Below are 16,758 nucleotides of genomic sequence, written 5' to 3'. Positions count from 1 at the left end.
ATCCCCAGATTGGCTAAAGATAGAAAGAAGCATAAAACATCCAGTGTTTTAAATTGAAAAGGATCTGCATTCCTTTCCTTGCACTAGTTGCAGAATTGATTCCAACAGCAACGGTACAGAGACTTTGTTGCTGGCCTTCTGGCTGAAAGCAAAACCTCCATTACGTCATCTGGAAGGCCTCAATCCTTTTATCTCAGCCTTTCAGAAACCAAGCGTGAAGGTGGAGTGTTTGGACCTCTGGATTGAGAACCCGACCCTCCTCTTGCGAGAGAAGGCCCTCTCTTTGTGGAAGACGCATCAGAGGACATATGGACATGTCCAGAAGGTCCGGTTATCATGTCCTCCTGGCCCCATCCGAGGCAATTAGGATCATGTGTTTCCCAAACCTCCTGATCACATGAGGAATGACAGGGACTGGAGGGAACGCGTACAGGAGTGGAAATTGCCAGTCCACCGCAAACGTGTCTCCCAGAGCTCCTCTTGGGGGAAATTCCCTTAAGCTGTACAGCCTGCACATCCGGTTGGCATCGGTCGTGAACAGATCCACTTGAGGTGTTCCCCAAAGGGTGAAGATCTCTTGAAGGACTTCCTAAGCTAGTTCCCACTTGTGGGAGACTGCCTGCTCAGAGCGTCCGTCGTCGTGTTCTCTTCTCCGGCTAGGTGAACTGCTGATAGGGAGATTCCTTCTTGAATTGCCCAATACCAGAGCTGCATTGCCTCTCTGCACAGTAGTAGTGACCCTACACCTCCTCTCTTGTTGAGATAGTGCATGGGCACTGTGTTTTCCGTCATTATCAGGACACATTCTTTCCCTGTACAGAGGGCAGAAAGGCCTTTAGCGCTAGTCTGATTGCCCTCACTCCAAAAGATTAATATGTAGTTTGGACTCCGATGGAGACCAACGACCTCGGATTGTCAGATCGTTGGCATGTGAACCCCACCCAGTGAGTGAGGCATCCGTCACTACGGTTATCTCCGGACGGGGTTGCCAAAAAGGTTCTCCCTTCAGAATATAGTCCTCGCAGGCTCACCACCGAAGATCCTGTGAAATCCTGGTTGGAACCTGAAGTAGGTCCAACATCTTTCCTGAGAACTGGGACTATTGAGTTCTTGGAGCCCATTGAAGGGATCTCATTCTCAGGTAAGTCTCTGGCACTAGAAAAATGCAGGATGCCACAAGACTGAGCAACCTTAGAAAATCGAAGGCCAGTAGACTGTGGGCATTCTGAAATTTGGTAACAATCTGAAGAATGTCTTCAGCCCTCACCTTAGGTGGCAAGCTCTTTCCCACGGATGTATCTAGTACAGCTCTGATATACTGGAGCTTTTGAGAAGGTGTCGTATGGGACTACTTGTTATTGAGGGAGAAGCCCACTCTGTGAAGAGAGTGGCAGGTGACACTGAGATGATTCAGGGCTTGTTTGGGAGAACGTGCCCTGATCAGCCAATCATCCAGGTAGGGGCAGACGTGAATCCCCACTCTCCTGAGAATCGCTGCCACCACCACCGTCAGTTTGGTGAAAACCCTTGTGCAGAGGTTAGCCCGAATGGCAAAACCTGAAATTGATCATGAGAACTGCCAACTACGAACCTCAAGTATTTTATGTGCTTCGAGATGGATTAGAACATGAAAATAAGCATCTTGAAGGTCCAATGAGACCAACCAATACGAGTTGTAGGGCCTAAAAGATCTGAGAAAATGTAACCATCTTCAACTTTGAGCCTCAGTCCTCCGTCCATTTGGGTATTAAAAAAATAAGGGTAGTACCAAGCCTTGTTCCTCTATGCTACAGGTACTGGTTCTATAGCACCTTTCTCTAGCAGGGTTAAGATTTCCTGTACAAGGAGCGCCTCCAGAATCCTAAAAGAGTGGTTCCCCGTGGATTGTTCTGAGGGCTCCTTATGAAAGGAAGGCAGTAACCTTGGGCGACGGTTTCCAGAGCCCAAGCATCCGAAGTAATGTCTCATCTTTCTTCTAGGTGCTGAAACCCCCCCACTGCTGAACTGTGAATCAGTACCTCAGAGCGGTTTTGAAGCACCTGATGCAATGGCTGATGGTAAGGAGGCTGCTGCTTGAGCTGGCTTTGCACTTCTACCTCGTCCACCACGAGGATACTTTCTCTGGCCGCTTTCGCTGGCCATTCCTCTCCCCCTTCCAACTGAGAAGTAGTAGTGAAAAGATCTACCCCTCCAAGGTTGCCCATTAGGACGAAAAGGCTGAGGTTGCCCAATAGCAGCGCTTAAAGATTTGGCTGCCGCCTTTGAGGTCTGCAACTTCGAGCCCTCGTCAGCCTTGTTGCCAAAAAGGTGAGACCCGTCAAAAGGCATGTTGAGAAACCTAGATTGCACATCAGGTGCAACCCCCGACTTTCTCAACTACGCAAATCTGCGCATACCGGTGCTGGTAGCCATGGTTCTGTTGAAGCTATCCACAGAATCGCACATGGCCTCTTTGCCGTCTCTAACAAGTTAGGAAGCTGTCTCATTCATCCCCTTAGGGAATGTTCTCTGCCGCCATGGAAATATAATCCCATAGAGTAAACCTAAACTTTGCCAGGGCACAAGGGGTTGGAAGATTTTAGTTCCATGCTCCCTGCAGAGAATACCTTCCTTGCCCAGCCATCTAAGCGTTTGTTGTCCCTATCAGGAGGGATGGTAGGGTACGTTGCTTGTTTTGATATTGCAGTAGCTGCCTGCACCACCAGGCTCTCTGGAGTGGGGTGTTTTGACAGCTATCTGGGTCACTACTGGAAGGGGGTACTTAGTTATGTTTTATCAACGGCCGGATTGGTCTCCCTTTTCTGCAAGGCTACATGGAAAGACAAGATGGGATCTGATTGTGATATCATAAATTATAACGGGCTTAGGTAGCCTTCCTTTCCTCTCCTTCCCCCAGAAGCTCACTGTCTCCAGAGCCCTGGTTGTCTCTAAGCTGGACTATTGTAACAGCCTCTAAATCTGCCTGCCTCTACTCTCCGCCCTCTGCAACTTATCCAGAACAGGACTGCGAGACTTGTCCTTGTCCTCAAGCCCAGGGATCGTATCTCTCCAGGACTGAAATCTCTTCACTGGCTCCCAGTGGCTGCGAGGATTAAGTTCAAAACCCTCTGCATTGTCCACAGGGCCTTCTGGGGTCGGGGGCCACAATACCTTCAACTCTCTCTTCCAAAACATCTTCCTTCTCGAGCTCTTCGCTCATCTGCATCCAACTCCCTCAGGGTCAGTCGCTTCTCCAAGCAACGAGCTGGTGGTAGATCTCTCTCTTCGGCAGGAGCCTCCTTCTGGAACAGCCTTCCTGCCTGCCTGAAACTTGAGGAGAACCATCTCCGGTCCCGGAAGCACCTCAAAACCTTCCTCTTTGCCTCTACTTTCTCTCCCCTGCTAAATTCCTGGCAGTAACGGCACTGGTTACCTGGCCACCCTCTCCGATTCTTGGACCCAGGCCCTGTCAGTTGCTCACCTGCAATGCCTCCCTGGCATCCCCTACACCCGGGGACTGTTTTCTGCATCCCTACAGTTCCCCTACCAGCACTTATGTCTGCACTTACCTTGCACTTGCCACCAGTGGCCGTTTTAATCTTATTTATTCTAGTATCCCATGTACTGCACTTTCCCCTCTCCCTATCCCACACACTTTTCCCTTTCCCCCTCCCCATGCACTTGCACGATCTGAATGATACCTGGCCTAGTAGGATCGTTGTTCTGTATTCCCTTTGTTCCCCCTCCCTTGCCTCGTTGCGCCTTGAAACACTTGTGTATAGGTGCGTTATAAATCCTATATCATATCATACCCAGAGGTTTCTAAGCGCGGACACGGGGATCGAACCTGTGTTGCTCCGTTTCGTCTTGCTTCCAAGGCGAGCGAGTTGCCCCCCCACCCCGAGCTATCCTCCCGAGACCTCCTTGTAGACCTTTGTCAAGAAGGTCGGTAAGGTTGTCCTGTTCATATGGTAATGGGGGCCTACTCCAACTCATGTAACCACCACCTTTGACCTGAGCTGCCTGTAGGATGCATTTGCATGCTCCCCAACCTCTGGTTTCCCAAATTCAAGTGAGGCATCTACCCCACTTGAAGTTTGCATTTCATAAAAGGTCCTTCATCCTGGGCTCTTCCGCAAAGAAGCTCTCTGGTACATTGTGTGTACCATTTTCTAAGCCAAATAGTCCCCCTTCATCAGACCGTTCCCCTTCTTCAAAATTTGAAGAAACTTAAGAAAGATCTTCCTTAGGCAGTGGAACATAGGTCTAATCTGGAATGACAGATTTTGGGATAATTTGCTTCGACGCCAAAGTGGTCGTCGAGGTTTTCTTCATCGGCGCCATTGCTTTAGGAGAGGCACTCTGCGTTGACGGGACAGCCGGTAAAGATGTGTTACTTACCACTCCGGTATTTGATTGGAGCGTAGTAAGCAGACCTCACAAAGGAAGGGAATGCACGATAGGTACAATCCAGCCTCAGGAATCCAGCTCCCCTGAATTCAAAGATTCAGGCTTCCTCAAAAGAGGGGCTGTTTTCCACGATGTACCTCTCTGCTAATAGGATGAGGACTAGCAGAGAAGTCTATTCCATAAAAGAGCGGGGGAGAAACGCACACCGCCAAACCAATGCTGCAAAGGAAATACAGAATGATTAGGAACAATATGGTAATTTGGAATCAAATCGACACAATCAGATAACTCTGGGAATACCTAGAGGTTGGTTGTCGTGGTGTAGAGATATGTGTTGCACCTACAAGAAAACCCAAATATAAGAAATCTGTATTATGACTGTAATACACAACACAGACCTGAGAAGTGGAATTCCCATGGGATTTCAAAAGGGAAGGAACAACGGCAGGTATAAAATAACAAACAGGAAGGTTAGTAAAGGGGGTAAATACCAGGGCAACACGAGGGTCGCACTAGTCACGGGATGGTGCATGAACCGGAAAGCGTCACTTAAATGCACTGTGGAGAAGTTCAGTAGGTTGTGGAGTCAATGCAGAGTTCCAGGAATCCACACCACAATGGAAAGGAAGTTGTGGTTCAGGTAAGGTATACAGACAACTAAGGATGAAAGCAGAAAGTGTCTTTACCTTGTTTGGGTGCTGGTGGGGGTTAGGGAATCCCTCCGTATCCGCCGTGACCTCTGCTACACACAGCAGCCGGATGAATAGCCACGGGCAAGAGCAAATGGAAAGCTCAGCAGGAACATCCGCGTAGCAGAAAACAGGGTCCTGCACAGAGGTCGAGAGGTAAGCGGACCAAATAGAGAGAAGGCAAAAGCAGCCCGGAGGCGTTCCGAGGTCGGCAACAGGAATCAAACAGAATGGATTAAAGGAGGAGGTGAGGTAATCCAGGAGTGGAAAATAACCGAAGAAGAGAAACGCCACAATTAGCAGCAACTAGTTGTTTGAGCTCTTCCGTTTTTATGGTGCAGGGGGGCGGGGCCTCCTTACGCGCTCTCCGTGCACAGAACGCCTCAGCTGACCTGGCGTCCTCCACTGCACAGCCAGGCGCCATGGCAACCGATACCTGAGCCATAGCGAGGATCTGGAGCGCGCCATCCCTCGCATGCATTTCCCGGAAAAGGCAGGTACCGCAGGTCCGTGCAGGGGGAATGTAACAAGATTGGTGCAGCTGGCGTCAAAGTTTGACATTGATGTAGAGGGTTTGGCAGGCATCGAAGGTGCCGCCGATGGCGTCGACGACCGCGACTTGTGCTCATGTCTTGAGTGCTCCTTCGATGAAACATCGGATCAAGGACTAGAAGGCTCACAGTGTGGATCAGGCCTTTTTCCCAGGCTGGAGGGTGCACGAGACTTAGGACGAGATCTTTCCTTTCCGGCTCCTGTTGAAGGCTCGGTAGGAGATTGGCTAGGATTTTGTTTTTCAAAAGATCTTAAGCATTTCAGCCCTTAAGGCTTCCCACTCGGCCGGACTGGATTTTTTGGTCAGGTAAGCAACTCTTTCAGGGGAAGCGTCTGACGAAGTCGACCTACGGTGCCTTCTCTTTAAATTCTTCGAGGACGAAGAAGAGTGGTGTTACCCACTCCTCGACCTGTACTGCTTGGCTGCCTTCCTCCAAGAAGAGTCTCCTCTCAACTAGTCAGTCTAGGATTTTACGGGTCGGGTATTAATTTATTGGGGGTTTTGTCTAACTTCTGGTCCCTCAAGGCTTTTCCAGACATGGACTGCCACTTCGAGCAGTCGGAGGTGTCATGGTCCGTTCCGAGGCACCACAAGCAGATACGATGCGCATCCGTTAGGGACATTTTAGATCCGCAATCCTGCTATTTTTTTTAAACCGGACTTCGGAGTCGATGATGAAGACATGTTTGGGGATTTGTAACAAAGACATCACAAGATGTGAGGTGTGCTGAATTTCATCGAAGCCATCGCTGTCGCAGAAAAACTGAACTGAGGCCAACTGCGTGTGCTATATATGCCTTCAATGACATCACCCTCGATGGAGGCCTTCGAGGGACATCAACTTGACGCCACCGACGCACAGCGCCCTCTGCCGAAAAAGAAAAATCTGAAGCAGCTGAAGCTGCACAACAAGTGTCAAAGATGAGGAATATGTGGGAGGACACAATCCATTCAGAAAAGCTGAATCAATAGAGAAGACGCTTAAATTATATTCAGCTGTGTTGGGCGAGCATATATGGAGCGAACAGTAACTGTTTTGGAATTCGGCTGGGGATCATAGGGTATCTCTGCTGTTCATCTCTGTTCATCAAAGTTGTTGGCGTGACAACTTTGGCTATCATGGTTTGCCCGGATTTGTTAGAAATTTTGTATCACCCCAGAGGAAAGGTTGTGTTTGTTTGTTGGGGATGGGAAGGGAGGGTTAGGGGGATTTTTCGGGGATAGGATTAGGGGGTGTGGGGGGGGATGAAGCATGGGTGAGATCCAGGAGAAGGTGGGCAAGCAGCTAGAAACCACCGATACTCTGTAACCGCGACAATCAGCATCCGCATGAAATCGAGGACAGGGACAGCCAATTGCTTGAACATCATACAAGCAGAACTTTGGTACCTCCCATTCAAACTTTTGTCGTATAATTAAGGGGCTGGGGGGGGGATGGAGGAAGAAAGAACAATTCCTCCGGAAAGAGCATCCCGACATAGTAGCGTTTCCGGAAACCCATATCCAGAAACAGGACAAACATACATTTAAGCTTAGAGGCTTCCCCATTATATATCAAGCGAATGCGGTAGGTAAATCAGACGGGGTCCTCGTAGCCTGTACGCACATCCCAGATTTGCAAATATTAGAAACACGTGGGGATAAGGAAGGTAGATACGTTTTTGCCAAAATTTGCACTGCATCGTAGGTCTTCACAGTGGCCTCAGTCTATGACCCAAATGCTGGTCAGGACAGTTTTTTTCAGGTCTGCAATGGCGGCCCTGGACGACTTTACCAAGGGCGACATCTTTCTAATGAGCAATCTGAACATTGCATGGGATACAGCTAAGGAATCGCAGCTTCAGAATATACCATGGCCAGACAGCCCCCTTAAAAACATTGAAAACAGGCATGGGGAACGTTTGGCTCGCAGTTCTCTAGATGGTCCGGGAGAACCATCAGTCACCCTCGATTTGCCTCACGATCAATGGGAATCTGTCACAAAAGATAAATATTCAGAGGGGCCCTTCTCTATGCAATGTATTTGGAACCTCTCCAATCAACGATTCGAGGGGTGAATACATAAAAAGGCATACCGTTCGCAATAGAGGAATATAGGGTTGTGGCTTTCGCCGATGACATGCACCTCACAATTACAGACCGGAAACCTCCTTACAGGGGATTGCTCAATCCCTGGGTACTTTCCCAGGCTATGCAATTCTGGCTATGCAATTCTGTAGGTTTGCTAATTAAATTGACACTTGTGTAGCACAGCTAACAATTTAAATTACCTTGTTCAATGAACGAAGAGCTCACCCGGCAATCCTCTATTGCCCTCGGGGCTCCCTTCACTCGCTTATCTGTTCACTGCAAGTGCAAAGAGGCTAATGGGAGATAGTGGAGATGATTTCTGCTGCACTATTAAAATTGCCAAAGTACTTTGTGGGAGTGCTAGGCAAGAAACGTCTCCTTTTTTTCAAATGATTGCAAACCAGAAGCAATCTGGATTATACTTCCACTAAACTAACTATATCCTGTCTGGCAAAGAACAGTATGCATGGTTTTTTGTGTTAAAACAATTCTGCATAAATCATGATGACAGTATTGCGACACTGCAATGTCCAAGTGTTTTTCTGTAATGTTTAAGTAATTGAGTGCTGTCTCCATCTGTTCTCGGGAGGGGGTAGCTATAGACAAAAATGTAAGATAGAGAGAGGTCTGATAGGGTGGAGCGCTGGAGGGGATTAGCCCGTCAGTGGTTTAAATGTAATAAACAATTTAGTCATCATAAATATACACATTAAACCTTAAGACATGAACTTACTAAAAATGCATGATTATTAAAAAGCAAACAAGGGCGTACCTGAATCGCTCGCTAAACCTGCACAAATGCAGTCTACCGCAACAGTGGCCTGGGTATCATAACATACATGGGATGTATAGGTTCACTTTGCTCTTCTGGTTTACATACATTAGATGCAAGAACCTGGAATTCATACATGAAACTCTGTTCTGTTGTACAATGTGTCACTGTATATTCACTTTCCAGTCTAATATCTCAACATATTTCAGTTCACAATGGTAAAACTGCGGAACTTCATCAGGAATGGGAAACCCAGTGATTATACACGTAGTACATATGCTAGGGTGCTTATGAAGGTTTCTACGAGGATTTTCTACGCATCCTTCACCTGTCAGACAAGATAAAACAGAGTAAGCTAGTGTTCCTAAATTCTCCATTGACTCCATTACTGAGCGAGACACCTTAATAGGTTAAAGGGATGGTCTAGTAAAAATTCGCAAAAGCAAGCACATGGGCGCATCCATTTTGTGAAATGGAGGCCCTCCTGTGCTGGCTTTTGCGGCACTAATGAAGGAAAAGCCAGCCAGCTGTAGTAAACAAAGGCTACCGCTGGGTGGCTTTCCCTTCATTAGTGCTGTAGGCGGAGGACGGGGACCGGAGACCAGAGCAGGAAAGCTGCAGCTGAATCTCGGTAAGTGCTATTTATTATTTTTTTTTAAATAAGCACTAGCTGCTGGAGGATCCCGGAAAACTTAGAAATAAAACCGCAGCTTTAAAAACGTTGTATTTATGTTTGCGGTCGCTTTTGAAGCGACCGCAAACATAAATACAACGTTATTGTGTTGGAAAACGCTGCGGTTTTTCTTTCCAAGTTCCTCAGGCTGCGTTTTTCCAACACAACCGCGTTGTTTCTGCCTGAATCTGCTTTCCCATTTGGGGCTCTCGGGCCCCCCACGGGGAGCCCGAGAGCCCCAAATAGGAAAGCAGATTCAGGCAGAAACAACGCGGCATTGCGGAAAACAACCGAGAGCCCGAGAGCCCCAAATGGGAAATCAGCTGTAGGTAGAAACACGACGCGGCATGTAAACATAACCGCGTTGTGTTTCTGCCTGCTGTGGCTTTCACTTTGGGTCTCCGGTGCTCCCCTAGGAGCACCGGAGACCCAAAGTGATAGCCACAGCAGGCAGAAACACACGCGGTTGTGTTGGAAAACGCTGCGGTTTTTCTTTCCGAGTTTCTCAGGCTCCTCCGAGCCGGAGGAGCCTTAGAAACTTGGAAAGAAAAACTGCAGCGTTTTCCAACACAATAACAATGTATTTATGTTTGCGGTCACTTCAAAAGCGACCGCAAACATAATTACAACGTTTTTAAAGCTGCGGTTTTATTTCTAAGTTTTCCGGGCTCCTCCAGCCCGGAAAACTTAGAAAAAAAAACGCAGCTAGTGCTTATTTTTTAAAAAAAAATAAATAGCACTTACCGAGATTCAGCTCCAGCTTTCCTGCTCTGGTCTCCGGTCCCCGTCCTCCGCCTACAGCACTAAAGAAGGGAAAGCCACCCAGCGGTAGCTTTTGTTTACTACAGCTGGCTGGCTTTTCTTTCATTAGTGCCGCAAAAGCAAAAGCCAGCACAGGAGGGCCTCCATTTCACAAAATGGATGCACCCATGTGCTTGCTTTTGCGAATTTTGAGCTTGAATAGCTCAAAATTTTACATAGGAAGTTTTAAAACGGAGAATGCTAGTATTTTTTTTTTATGTTGCCTATCTATTTTTTAAATACACATTTTTACTAGACCATCCCTTTAATGGTTACCTGCATTGGTGTGCTAGAGGGCAAAGGTAATTATGAATAACGGTAGTCAGGCCTGGTTTGCGTCCTTCGTAGTTCCTAGTTAATGGATGAAGCATAAAAATATGCTTTAAATTCGCTGAAGAACAAACCAAAAGGGGTTAGCACCAGTGGCTACAACAGACATTAGTGCTGGTAAATTGATGACTAGTGTAAAGAACCCACCTTGCATGAAGATTGTGTGGTTCTAAAGAGGGTCAGTTTAGGGAGATGTGTTAGCTGCTCACGGTCTTTCATTGCTGTTTTCTTTGAACTTTCATAGGTTGCTCTCGAGTGTTCGAGAGAGGGCATACAAATAAGACGATTAAAGATGTAGCTTCAATATACATCACGTCCTTACTGATAGACAAAGTCAGTGTGGCGAAAGGAAAAATTACCTTATGTAGCTGTATGAGCGTTTGGAGATGGAATGGGTAGAGCGTTACTCCGCTCGGCGGGATATAACGATAAACTTTAGTGCCTTTGCGTGGCTGCTGCAAGTGAGAAAAAAGTGAGAGAAAAATGGGCAATCAGTGTAGCTCCACTAGCGGGCAAGGGTCTGACTACTATCGCAGTTACTGCAAGTCAGTCCCTGCATCTATGCTTACCTGTAAAATCGCTCTTGGTCTGTATGGACCGGGATACTGTCTCCGTCTCTACCGCAGTCGTGGTAGCGTTCTGCAGCTGTGTGTCCTTCTTTCTCGGCAGCCGCTGCCTAGGCGACGTGTATGCATTATAGCCGTGTGTGGACTACTGCTATGTTGATGGCCGTACTCTTAGTGTCAGGCCAGGGCATTTCCAGTGAGGTTATTCCGAATATAACCAGTTTTTGGTCTGTCGCTAGTGAAATGCACAGGGCGATACATGAATTGATCCCGATAATGATTGCAAAATTCAGTCAAGGTACGTGGATCTCCATCGTACTTTATGGTACCCGATGATGCAATGGTGCTTTCTGCAAGTGAAGCTGCTGCACTTTGGGCCATAACGTCATTCAGTAGTTGGTTCTCTTGTTTTAATGTGTGCACTAATTGGGCGCAGCGCCCTAACTTCATCTCCGAATTCCTCTAATGCTTCCATGTCGTCAAAATCTGATGGTAGGCATCTCAATTTGGAGGGAGCGTTGGTGCGTACCTGATCTTGGAGTCCGGGGAGTGGAATCTGCCACGATGTTCCTTGAAGGATGAACCGGAACTGTAGAGGAGTAGCGTAAAAGCACTGCCCTGTAACCGCCTACCAGGACAATATACCAGGTGGCAGGAGACAGGACAATTATTCTTGCACCACGGAAAGGATAACCCAGTGATTTTCTTTTTTTTTTTTTTTTTTTTAGGTGGTACAAAAACAGTGCAAGGCACTGAAACCTGGAATCCAGGAATCACACAGAAGGTGGTCAGGCAACGCAAGGGGCAGCAAGGAAGAAGAAAGCCAAGGAAGTAGGAGGCAAGTAACAACAAGGCAGAGAGCAACAAGGCAGAGAGCAAGAGACAAGAAAACATCCAGAGGATATGTATGGAAAACATGGAGCGAGCAACAACAGTGTAGAGAGCCACCGAGCTGCATCTACTTTCTGCTTTTATGTGTGTAGGCATGGTTGCTAAGCTATGCTGTGTGGAAAACACGCACACGTTTACCTGGCCTTGGCCATGACGTGGAAAGGACGGGCTGGCAAACATCGCCGCGTCCATCTGCCCTGCGCTTCAAAGTACCAGACCCCCACCGGGTCAGCAAAGAGCCGGGAGAAGACTGCCAAAGCGCAGGCCAGACCACCAGGACCCAGGCAAGGAGCGCGCAGCTGGGTGGGCAGGCTTCGCACGCCAGCAGTCATACAGCCGCCAGGCTCCCGAGCCTCGATTGAGGAATCTGGAGTTACGTGATGGCGTAACACACACGTATGACATTGATACAAACAAGAGCCAACAAGCTAATGCCCAGGATGAAAATACTGAATAAATATGGGCGATTCTCGCTTTTGCCCGTCATTAAATATTATAATGGTAAAGGAATTCCTAAAATCATCTATGGCTTAGAAACTCTCCTTACATTTACCCTCTGGGATTAGTGATGTATGATATGATGTGGCATTTATAACGCATCTGTACACATGGTTTTATAGGCGCGACAAGACAAGGAGGGGGAAACAAGGAGGACAAAATAACAATCTTACTATGCCTTGTGTCATTCAGATCGCGCAATGGAGGACAAAATTTGGAGAACCGTGTTAGAAACTCACAAACTATGCTCCTGTGTCTGTGATCCATTTCAAACTCAGACTGCTCTCACTAAAAGTTAGAGCACTTTGGAATGTACACTGCTTCTTTAGGAAATTATTATTCCCGTCCTCTAATTTGATGTATGAAGAATTGAATAAAATCTATGGACAGCACAGGAGCGACATCTCGGAAGAATGGATCGGGAAATGTAACTTAGGACCAATAGAGCTTGGTCACTCAAATGAACTCCTGGTGCAGTGTGCGCAGACAATCAAAAACGGCTCTGGGACCATGACTGGATTAACCTGAATATTAATCTGGATACAAACTCTACCAAGACCAAACAGAAGTGCACAAAAGAAGGGGTGTTCTTGCCCCATACCTTACAAAGTTTCCTAATGCTAACTCAAGCCAACAGTTTGATAGTAAGACTCAATCTAAAACTCACCAAAACATTTTGCACTCCAGAAATAAAATGGAACATTCATCCTCATGTTGTCGCTTCTGTGCTCTCCATGAGATCGAGACCACTGAAGCATATTTTTGTAATGTGCTCTGCTTTACCTAGCCCACAGATTGAACGCCTAGGAAAACGTGTTGGTAATCCTAGAGAGTTATCGCTTTCACACAATGACTACGCCACAAGTTTGGTTCAAAATTAAATTTTGTGTTTTATATTTTTTGTAATTTTTCATATCTCCCGAAGGAAAAAAGCCCTTTGGATTATACGTGTTTCAGCAAGTCATGTTCATTTTTCAAATCAGGGCATATCTCACATTCACACTATGTATCATTTAATTTCTTCCTTGTTCAATATTGCTCATGGTCCGAAAATTTCCAGGGTTATGATCCCACCTCTAAAGTAGATTCCATTGTTTGTAATCCTGCCTTTGTGGAACCAGAATTGGTATGGGGCTGTATATTCTCGAGGTCGCATAATATACGCGAGCCATCTGCGGGTGTTCATTTTAAAACAAGTTATGCTTATTGATTAGGGAAGGCAATGTTTACCTTGAATGGAATGTTTTATACTAATGTTCTTTTATGTACTAATCTTTCTCCGGTAACTTTGATCATGGAACTCAATGCAATGGTTGTATGCATTGAATCATTTTACGCTAATTTTATTTTGTTCTTGTATTTTGTAATTTTGAAGGCTGCTGCTCATTAGCACCAAGAGAGCAATATTGGAAAACTAGGAGGTTGTGGGGGATAGCAGGGGTGCATTCTCAGAAAGGTCAGACTGCACAATTTCTGGCTGATTTAGTTCCATAGATATCGGAAGACCGGGGGCTCATTTAAATCCTGGTTGAAGTCTAGATGAGACTAGACTGTTTGACACAAACTGCTATCTGGATCCACTTTCGAGTGGCCAGGCCAAATGGTGGCACACCAATAGAACTATGGGACATGAACTCTCGGTTTCGTGACATTTCTAAAAAAAAAAATATATATAATTATAATAATTACAAAAAAAAAGTGTCTTAAGAACCTCCCTTAGAAGATGCTGAAAGTATAATATACCATGCGTTATGCGCAAAAGGTCTAGTTTATATCTCATGTGGAGGTTAGGTTTTGAGGCATCTCAGGTATTATTAGATCATGCTCAACAAATCTTAATTTCATACATCTTAAATCTTAAACACATACACCAATATCAAAAATGCCACCACCACTCATAGCAGTAAGGGAAAACAGGTTTCTGGTTTAGCACTCTTGCTGATTTTGCGTAACACTTTTAAATAAAAACATTTTAAAGACGTGATTTGCAAGAGACGCCTTGGTCAGTAGTCATTGTGCTCAACAGGGAACCAAATAACCTTTTCAAGTCGGACTATTGCATGCCCTATTTTTAAGATTGGGAAAGTAATTCTTAGTCGCAATGGGGTATTTTGAGGCAATATATTTCAACTCTAAAACCTGTATCTTTTTGTGAGCCATACTTCTTTGCACATTCATGGCAATTTAGAGGTGCGGTTTTACCTTTATATCCCTCTTCAGATCAGGCATACATAATGGAAGATCTCCTTCCGACGGCATTGCTCTGCTGGCACAACTGATCTCAACACAGCCATGGAGTTGTGCGGGTGGAAGCAAGGACAGACTCCCATGTGTTCGTGATTTCCTACTTTTTGCTGGGACTACCTCTAGTGCCTATTTTATTGTTGGGAGTATCTGCCATTTTTGAGGGAGTAAAAGTGACTGTTACACCAAATATATATAAAGAATACAAATCCCATGTATAATTAGCAACCACCAACCAACATTAAAAGTCACCTTTCTGGGAAAAATATATTTTTGGAGCGCTGAGATGCAATGTGCATCTCTGAGCCTCGAGCGACCGTTATGAAAAACTGCCAAACTGTGTTAAACCCAACCACGCCAGTCAGGAGAAGGGAGAGCAATATTGTGTAAACAAAGCATGGAGCGATGTGACATCAGAAATGAATGGGCGCGAGTGATGGTATGCAATAAGAAAAACGCTCGCCTCTATGGAGGTTACTTATCATTGTAATGTATTGTGAGTGGTGCGTTCCAATAGGGTAGCCAACCTGTCACCCTAACCCCAGTATAACCCAGTCTCGGGGCTCAGTATCCCACACACTAGCTTCCGTATTTTCCCAGAAACTCCACTCATCTAGAGGTTCCTAGATGTCCAGTGACTTCTAGCAGGGAACGTAGAATACGGATATTTGGAAGAGGGCACGCCTTTTAAACGTGGAAGGTATTTTGGGAAGCAAGTGCATTGTGCGGGAGGATAGCTCAGGGGCAACGTGCTCGCCTTGGAAGCAAGACAACACGGAGCAACACAGGTTCGAACCCCGAGTCTGCGCTTAGAAACCTCTGGGTATTAAGCGCGTTATAAATAACCTACCATATCACGCAGATGCTTTGAAGGCTGGAATGCAATAATGCCCTTCCTAATGGTGCTTGTCACCGCCCGTGCTCGGGGTTGCGTGGCTAGTCGTAGTCCAGTGGAGTGGCGCTGTCCCTATACTTCCCCAGACCAAGAGAAAAAGACCAACCTGAAGCAGCGGTTAAAGACCAAGGTACAGCAGGGACACTAGTGCTTCTTCCCCTGTCACAGCCGCCCCGTACACTTCCTGGCAGAGCGGGGCACCGCCCTCTTGGTGCGTTAGTGGCTAGTTCCCATCCGAGTAACGGACCATAGCTCCGCCCCGCCTAATCTTCTTCACGTGACTTTGGGCACGTGCCGTACCATTCACGTAGCGTCCGATGTCGTGATTGTGGTTAATGAGCGGAAAAGCTTCGGCTGCCAGTGCTCTTGGCTGGCTGAGGTTAAGGTGGTCATTTTCTTCGGGATACAGGGAACGTTTCAGCAAGAGCAAGGTGTGGAGGGAGAGATCTTGGATCATCTAGGAGTGGTTCTTGGGGGCATCTTGCTGTGTGGAGGGAGTGATGACGGAGGGCGGGCCTGCAATGGATGGTGGGCATATTGCACACATGCCAACATTTCAACCCACCTGTGCAGGAGATTACATCAGAAAAATGGGGAGCCAAAGATTTTCCCATATGAATGCATTGGGCAAAGATTTATTTTAGGCGGGAGAACGTGAAAAATAGTGAGTCTCCCGCCTAAATCGGGAGGGTTGGCATGTATGATATTGGTGTCCATCTGGAACAGGTATGGGTAGGGTGACCAAACTGGGAAGGTCCTAGAATTGGGCCCTCTGTCCCAAGAGTTTTTTTTTTTACATTTAAAAACCCTGTCCCTGACTCTGGAAATGATTGTACAGCAAGCCATGTAATATAAAGTAGAGCAAAAGCTTGTGTTTAATTAGCATGGCAAATTTCGCAGACAAAACGGTACCATTTAGATAATCTATCATTTATAGAAAGGAAAAGTGTTGGAAATAGGATTGGGTGGTGGTTGTGGGGGGTGGGAGTTTGGGGGAGGGGTGGTAATGGGTGGGCTGCAATGGGGTAGTCCTTTTATGTTGTTGGCCGTCCTGGTTTTGCAAGTTGGAAATTTGGTCACCCTAGGTATGGGGCATCTGTTCTGGAAGGTGGCATGGGTCATCTAGGTGTTGGTTGGGAGGGTGGGATGGGCCATCTTGGTGTGGGTGAGGGACATCTGTGTGCATTTGGAGAGTGGGATGGGGCATTTTGTGTCGGTCTGGCAGGAGGGGATGTGGCACATTGGCGTGGGTTTGATGGGAGGGATGAAGCGCATTGGTCAGCGTCTGGAGGGAGGGATGGGGCAGCTTGGTGTGGGTCTGGGAGAGATGGGGCGCATTGGTCTGGAGGGTTGGATGGGGCACATTTGTCTGGGTCTGACGGGTGGG

At 46.8% G+C, this 16,758-nt stretch overlaps 1 protein-coding gene across 4 annotated transcripts in view; it reads right to left on the bottom strand.

The window, feature by feature from the left end:
* The window catches only part of PSEN1 (presenilin 1), an 855,645-nt gene extending 840,018 nt beyond the window's left edge, over positions 1 to 15,627 (bottom strand). The window contains exon 1 of one of the 4 annotated variants that reach the window (XM_069638637.1): positions 15,478 to 15,627. Coding sequence is in view for 2 of the 4 variants with exons in the window: in XM_069638638.1 (XP_069494739.1) it covers positions 15,327 to 15,329 (3 nt within the window). In the remaining 2 variants the exon portion in view is untranslated. Of the gene's footprint in view, positions 1 to 15,326 lie in introns of all 4 variants that reach the window. The other 3 variants (XM_069638636.1, XM_069638638.1, XM_069638635.1) reach the window with 3 other exon arrangements.
* Positions 15,628 to 16,758: the final 1,131 nt, after the last annotated feature.

Source organism: Ambystoma mexicanum, chromosome 14 (assembly GCF_040938575.1).
Source record: "Ambystoma mexicanum isolate Mex_15411 chromosome 14, UKY_AmexF1_1, whole genome shotgun sequence".
In the NCBI taxonomy this organism is placed as follows: Eukaryota; Metazoa; Chordata; class Amphibia; order Caudata; family Ambystomatidae; genus Ambystoma; species Ambystoma mexicanum.
This window is presented reverse-complemented; position numbering and strand designations above follow the sequence as displayed.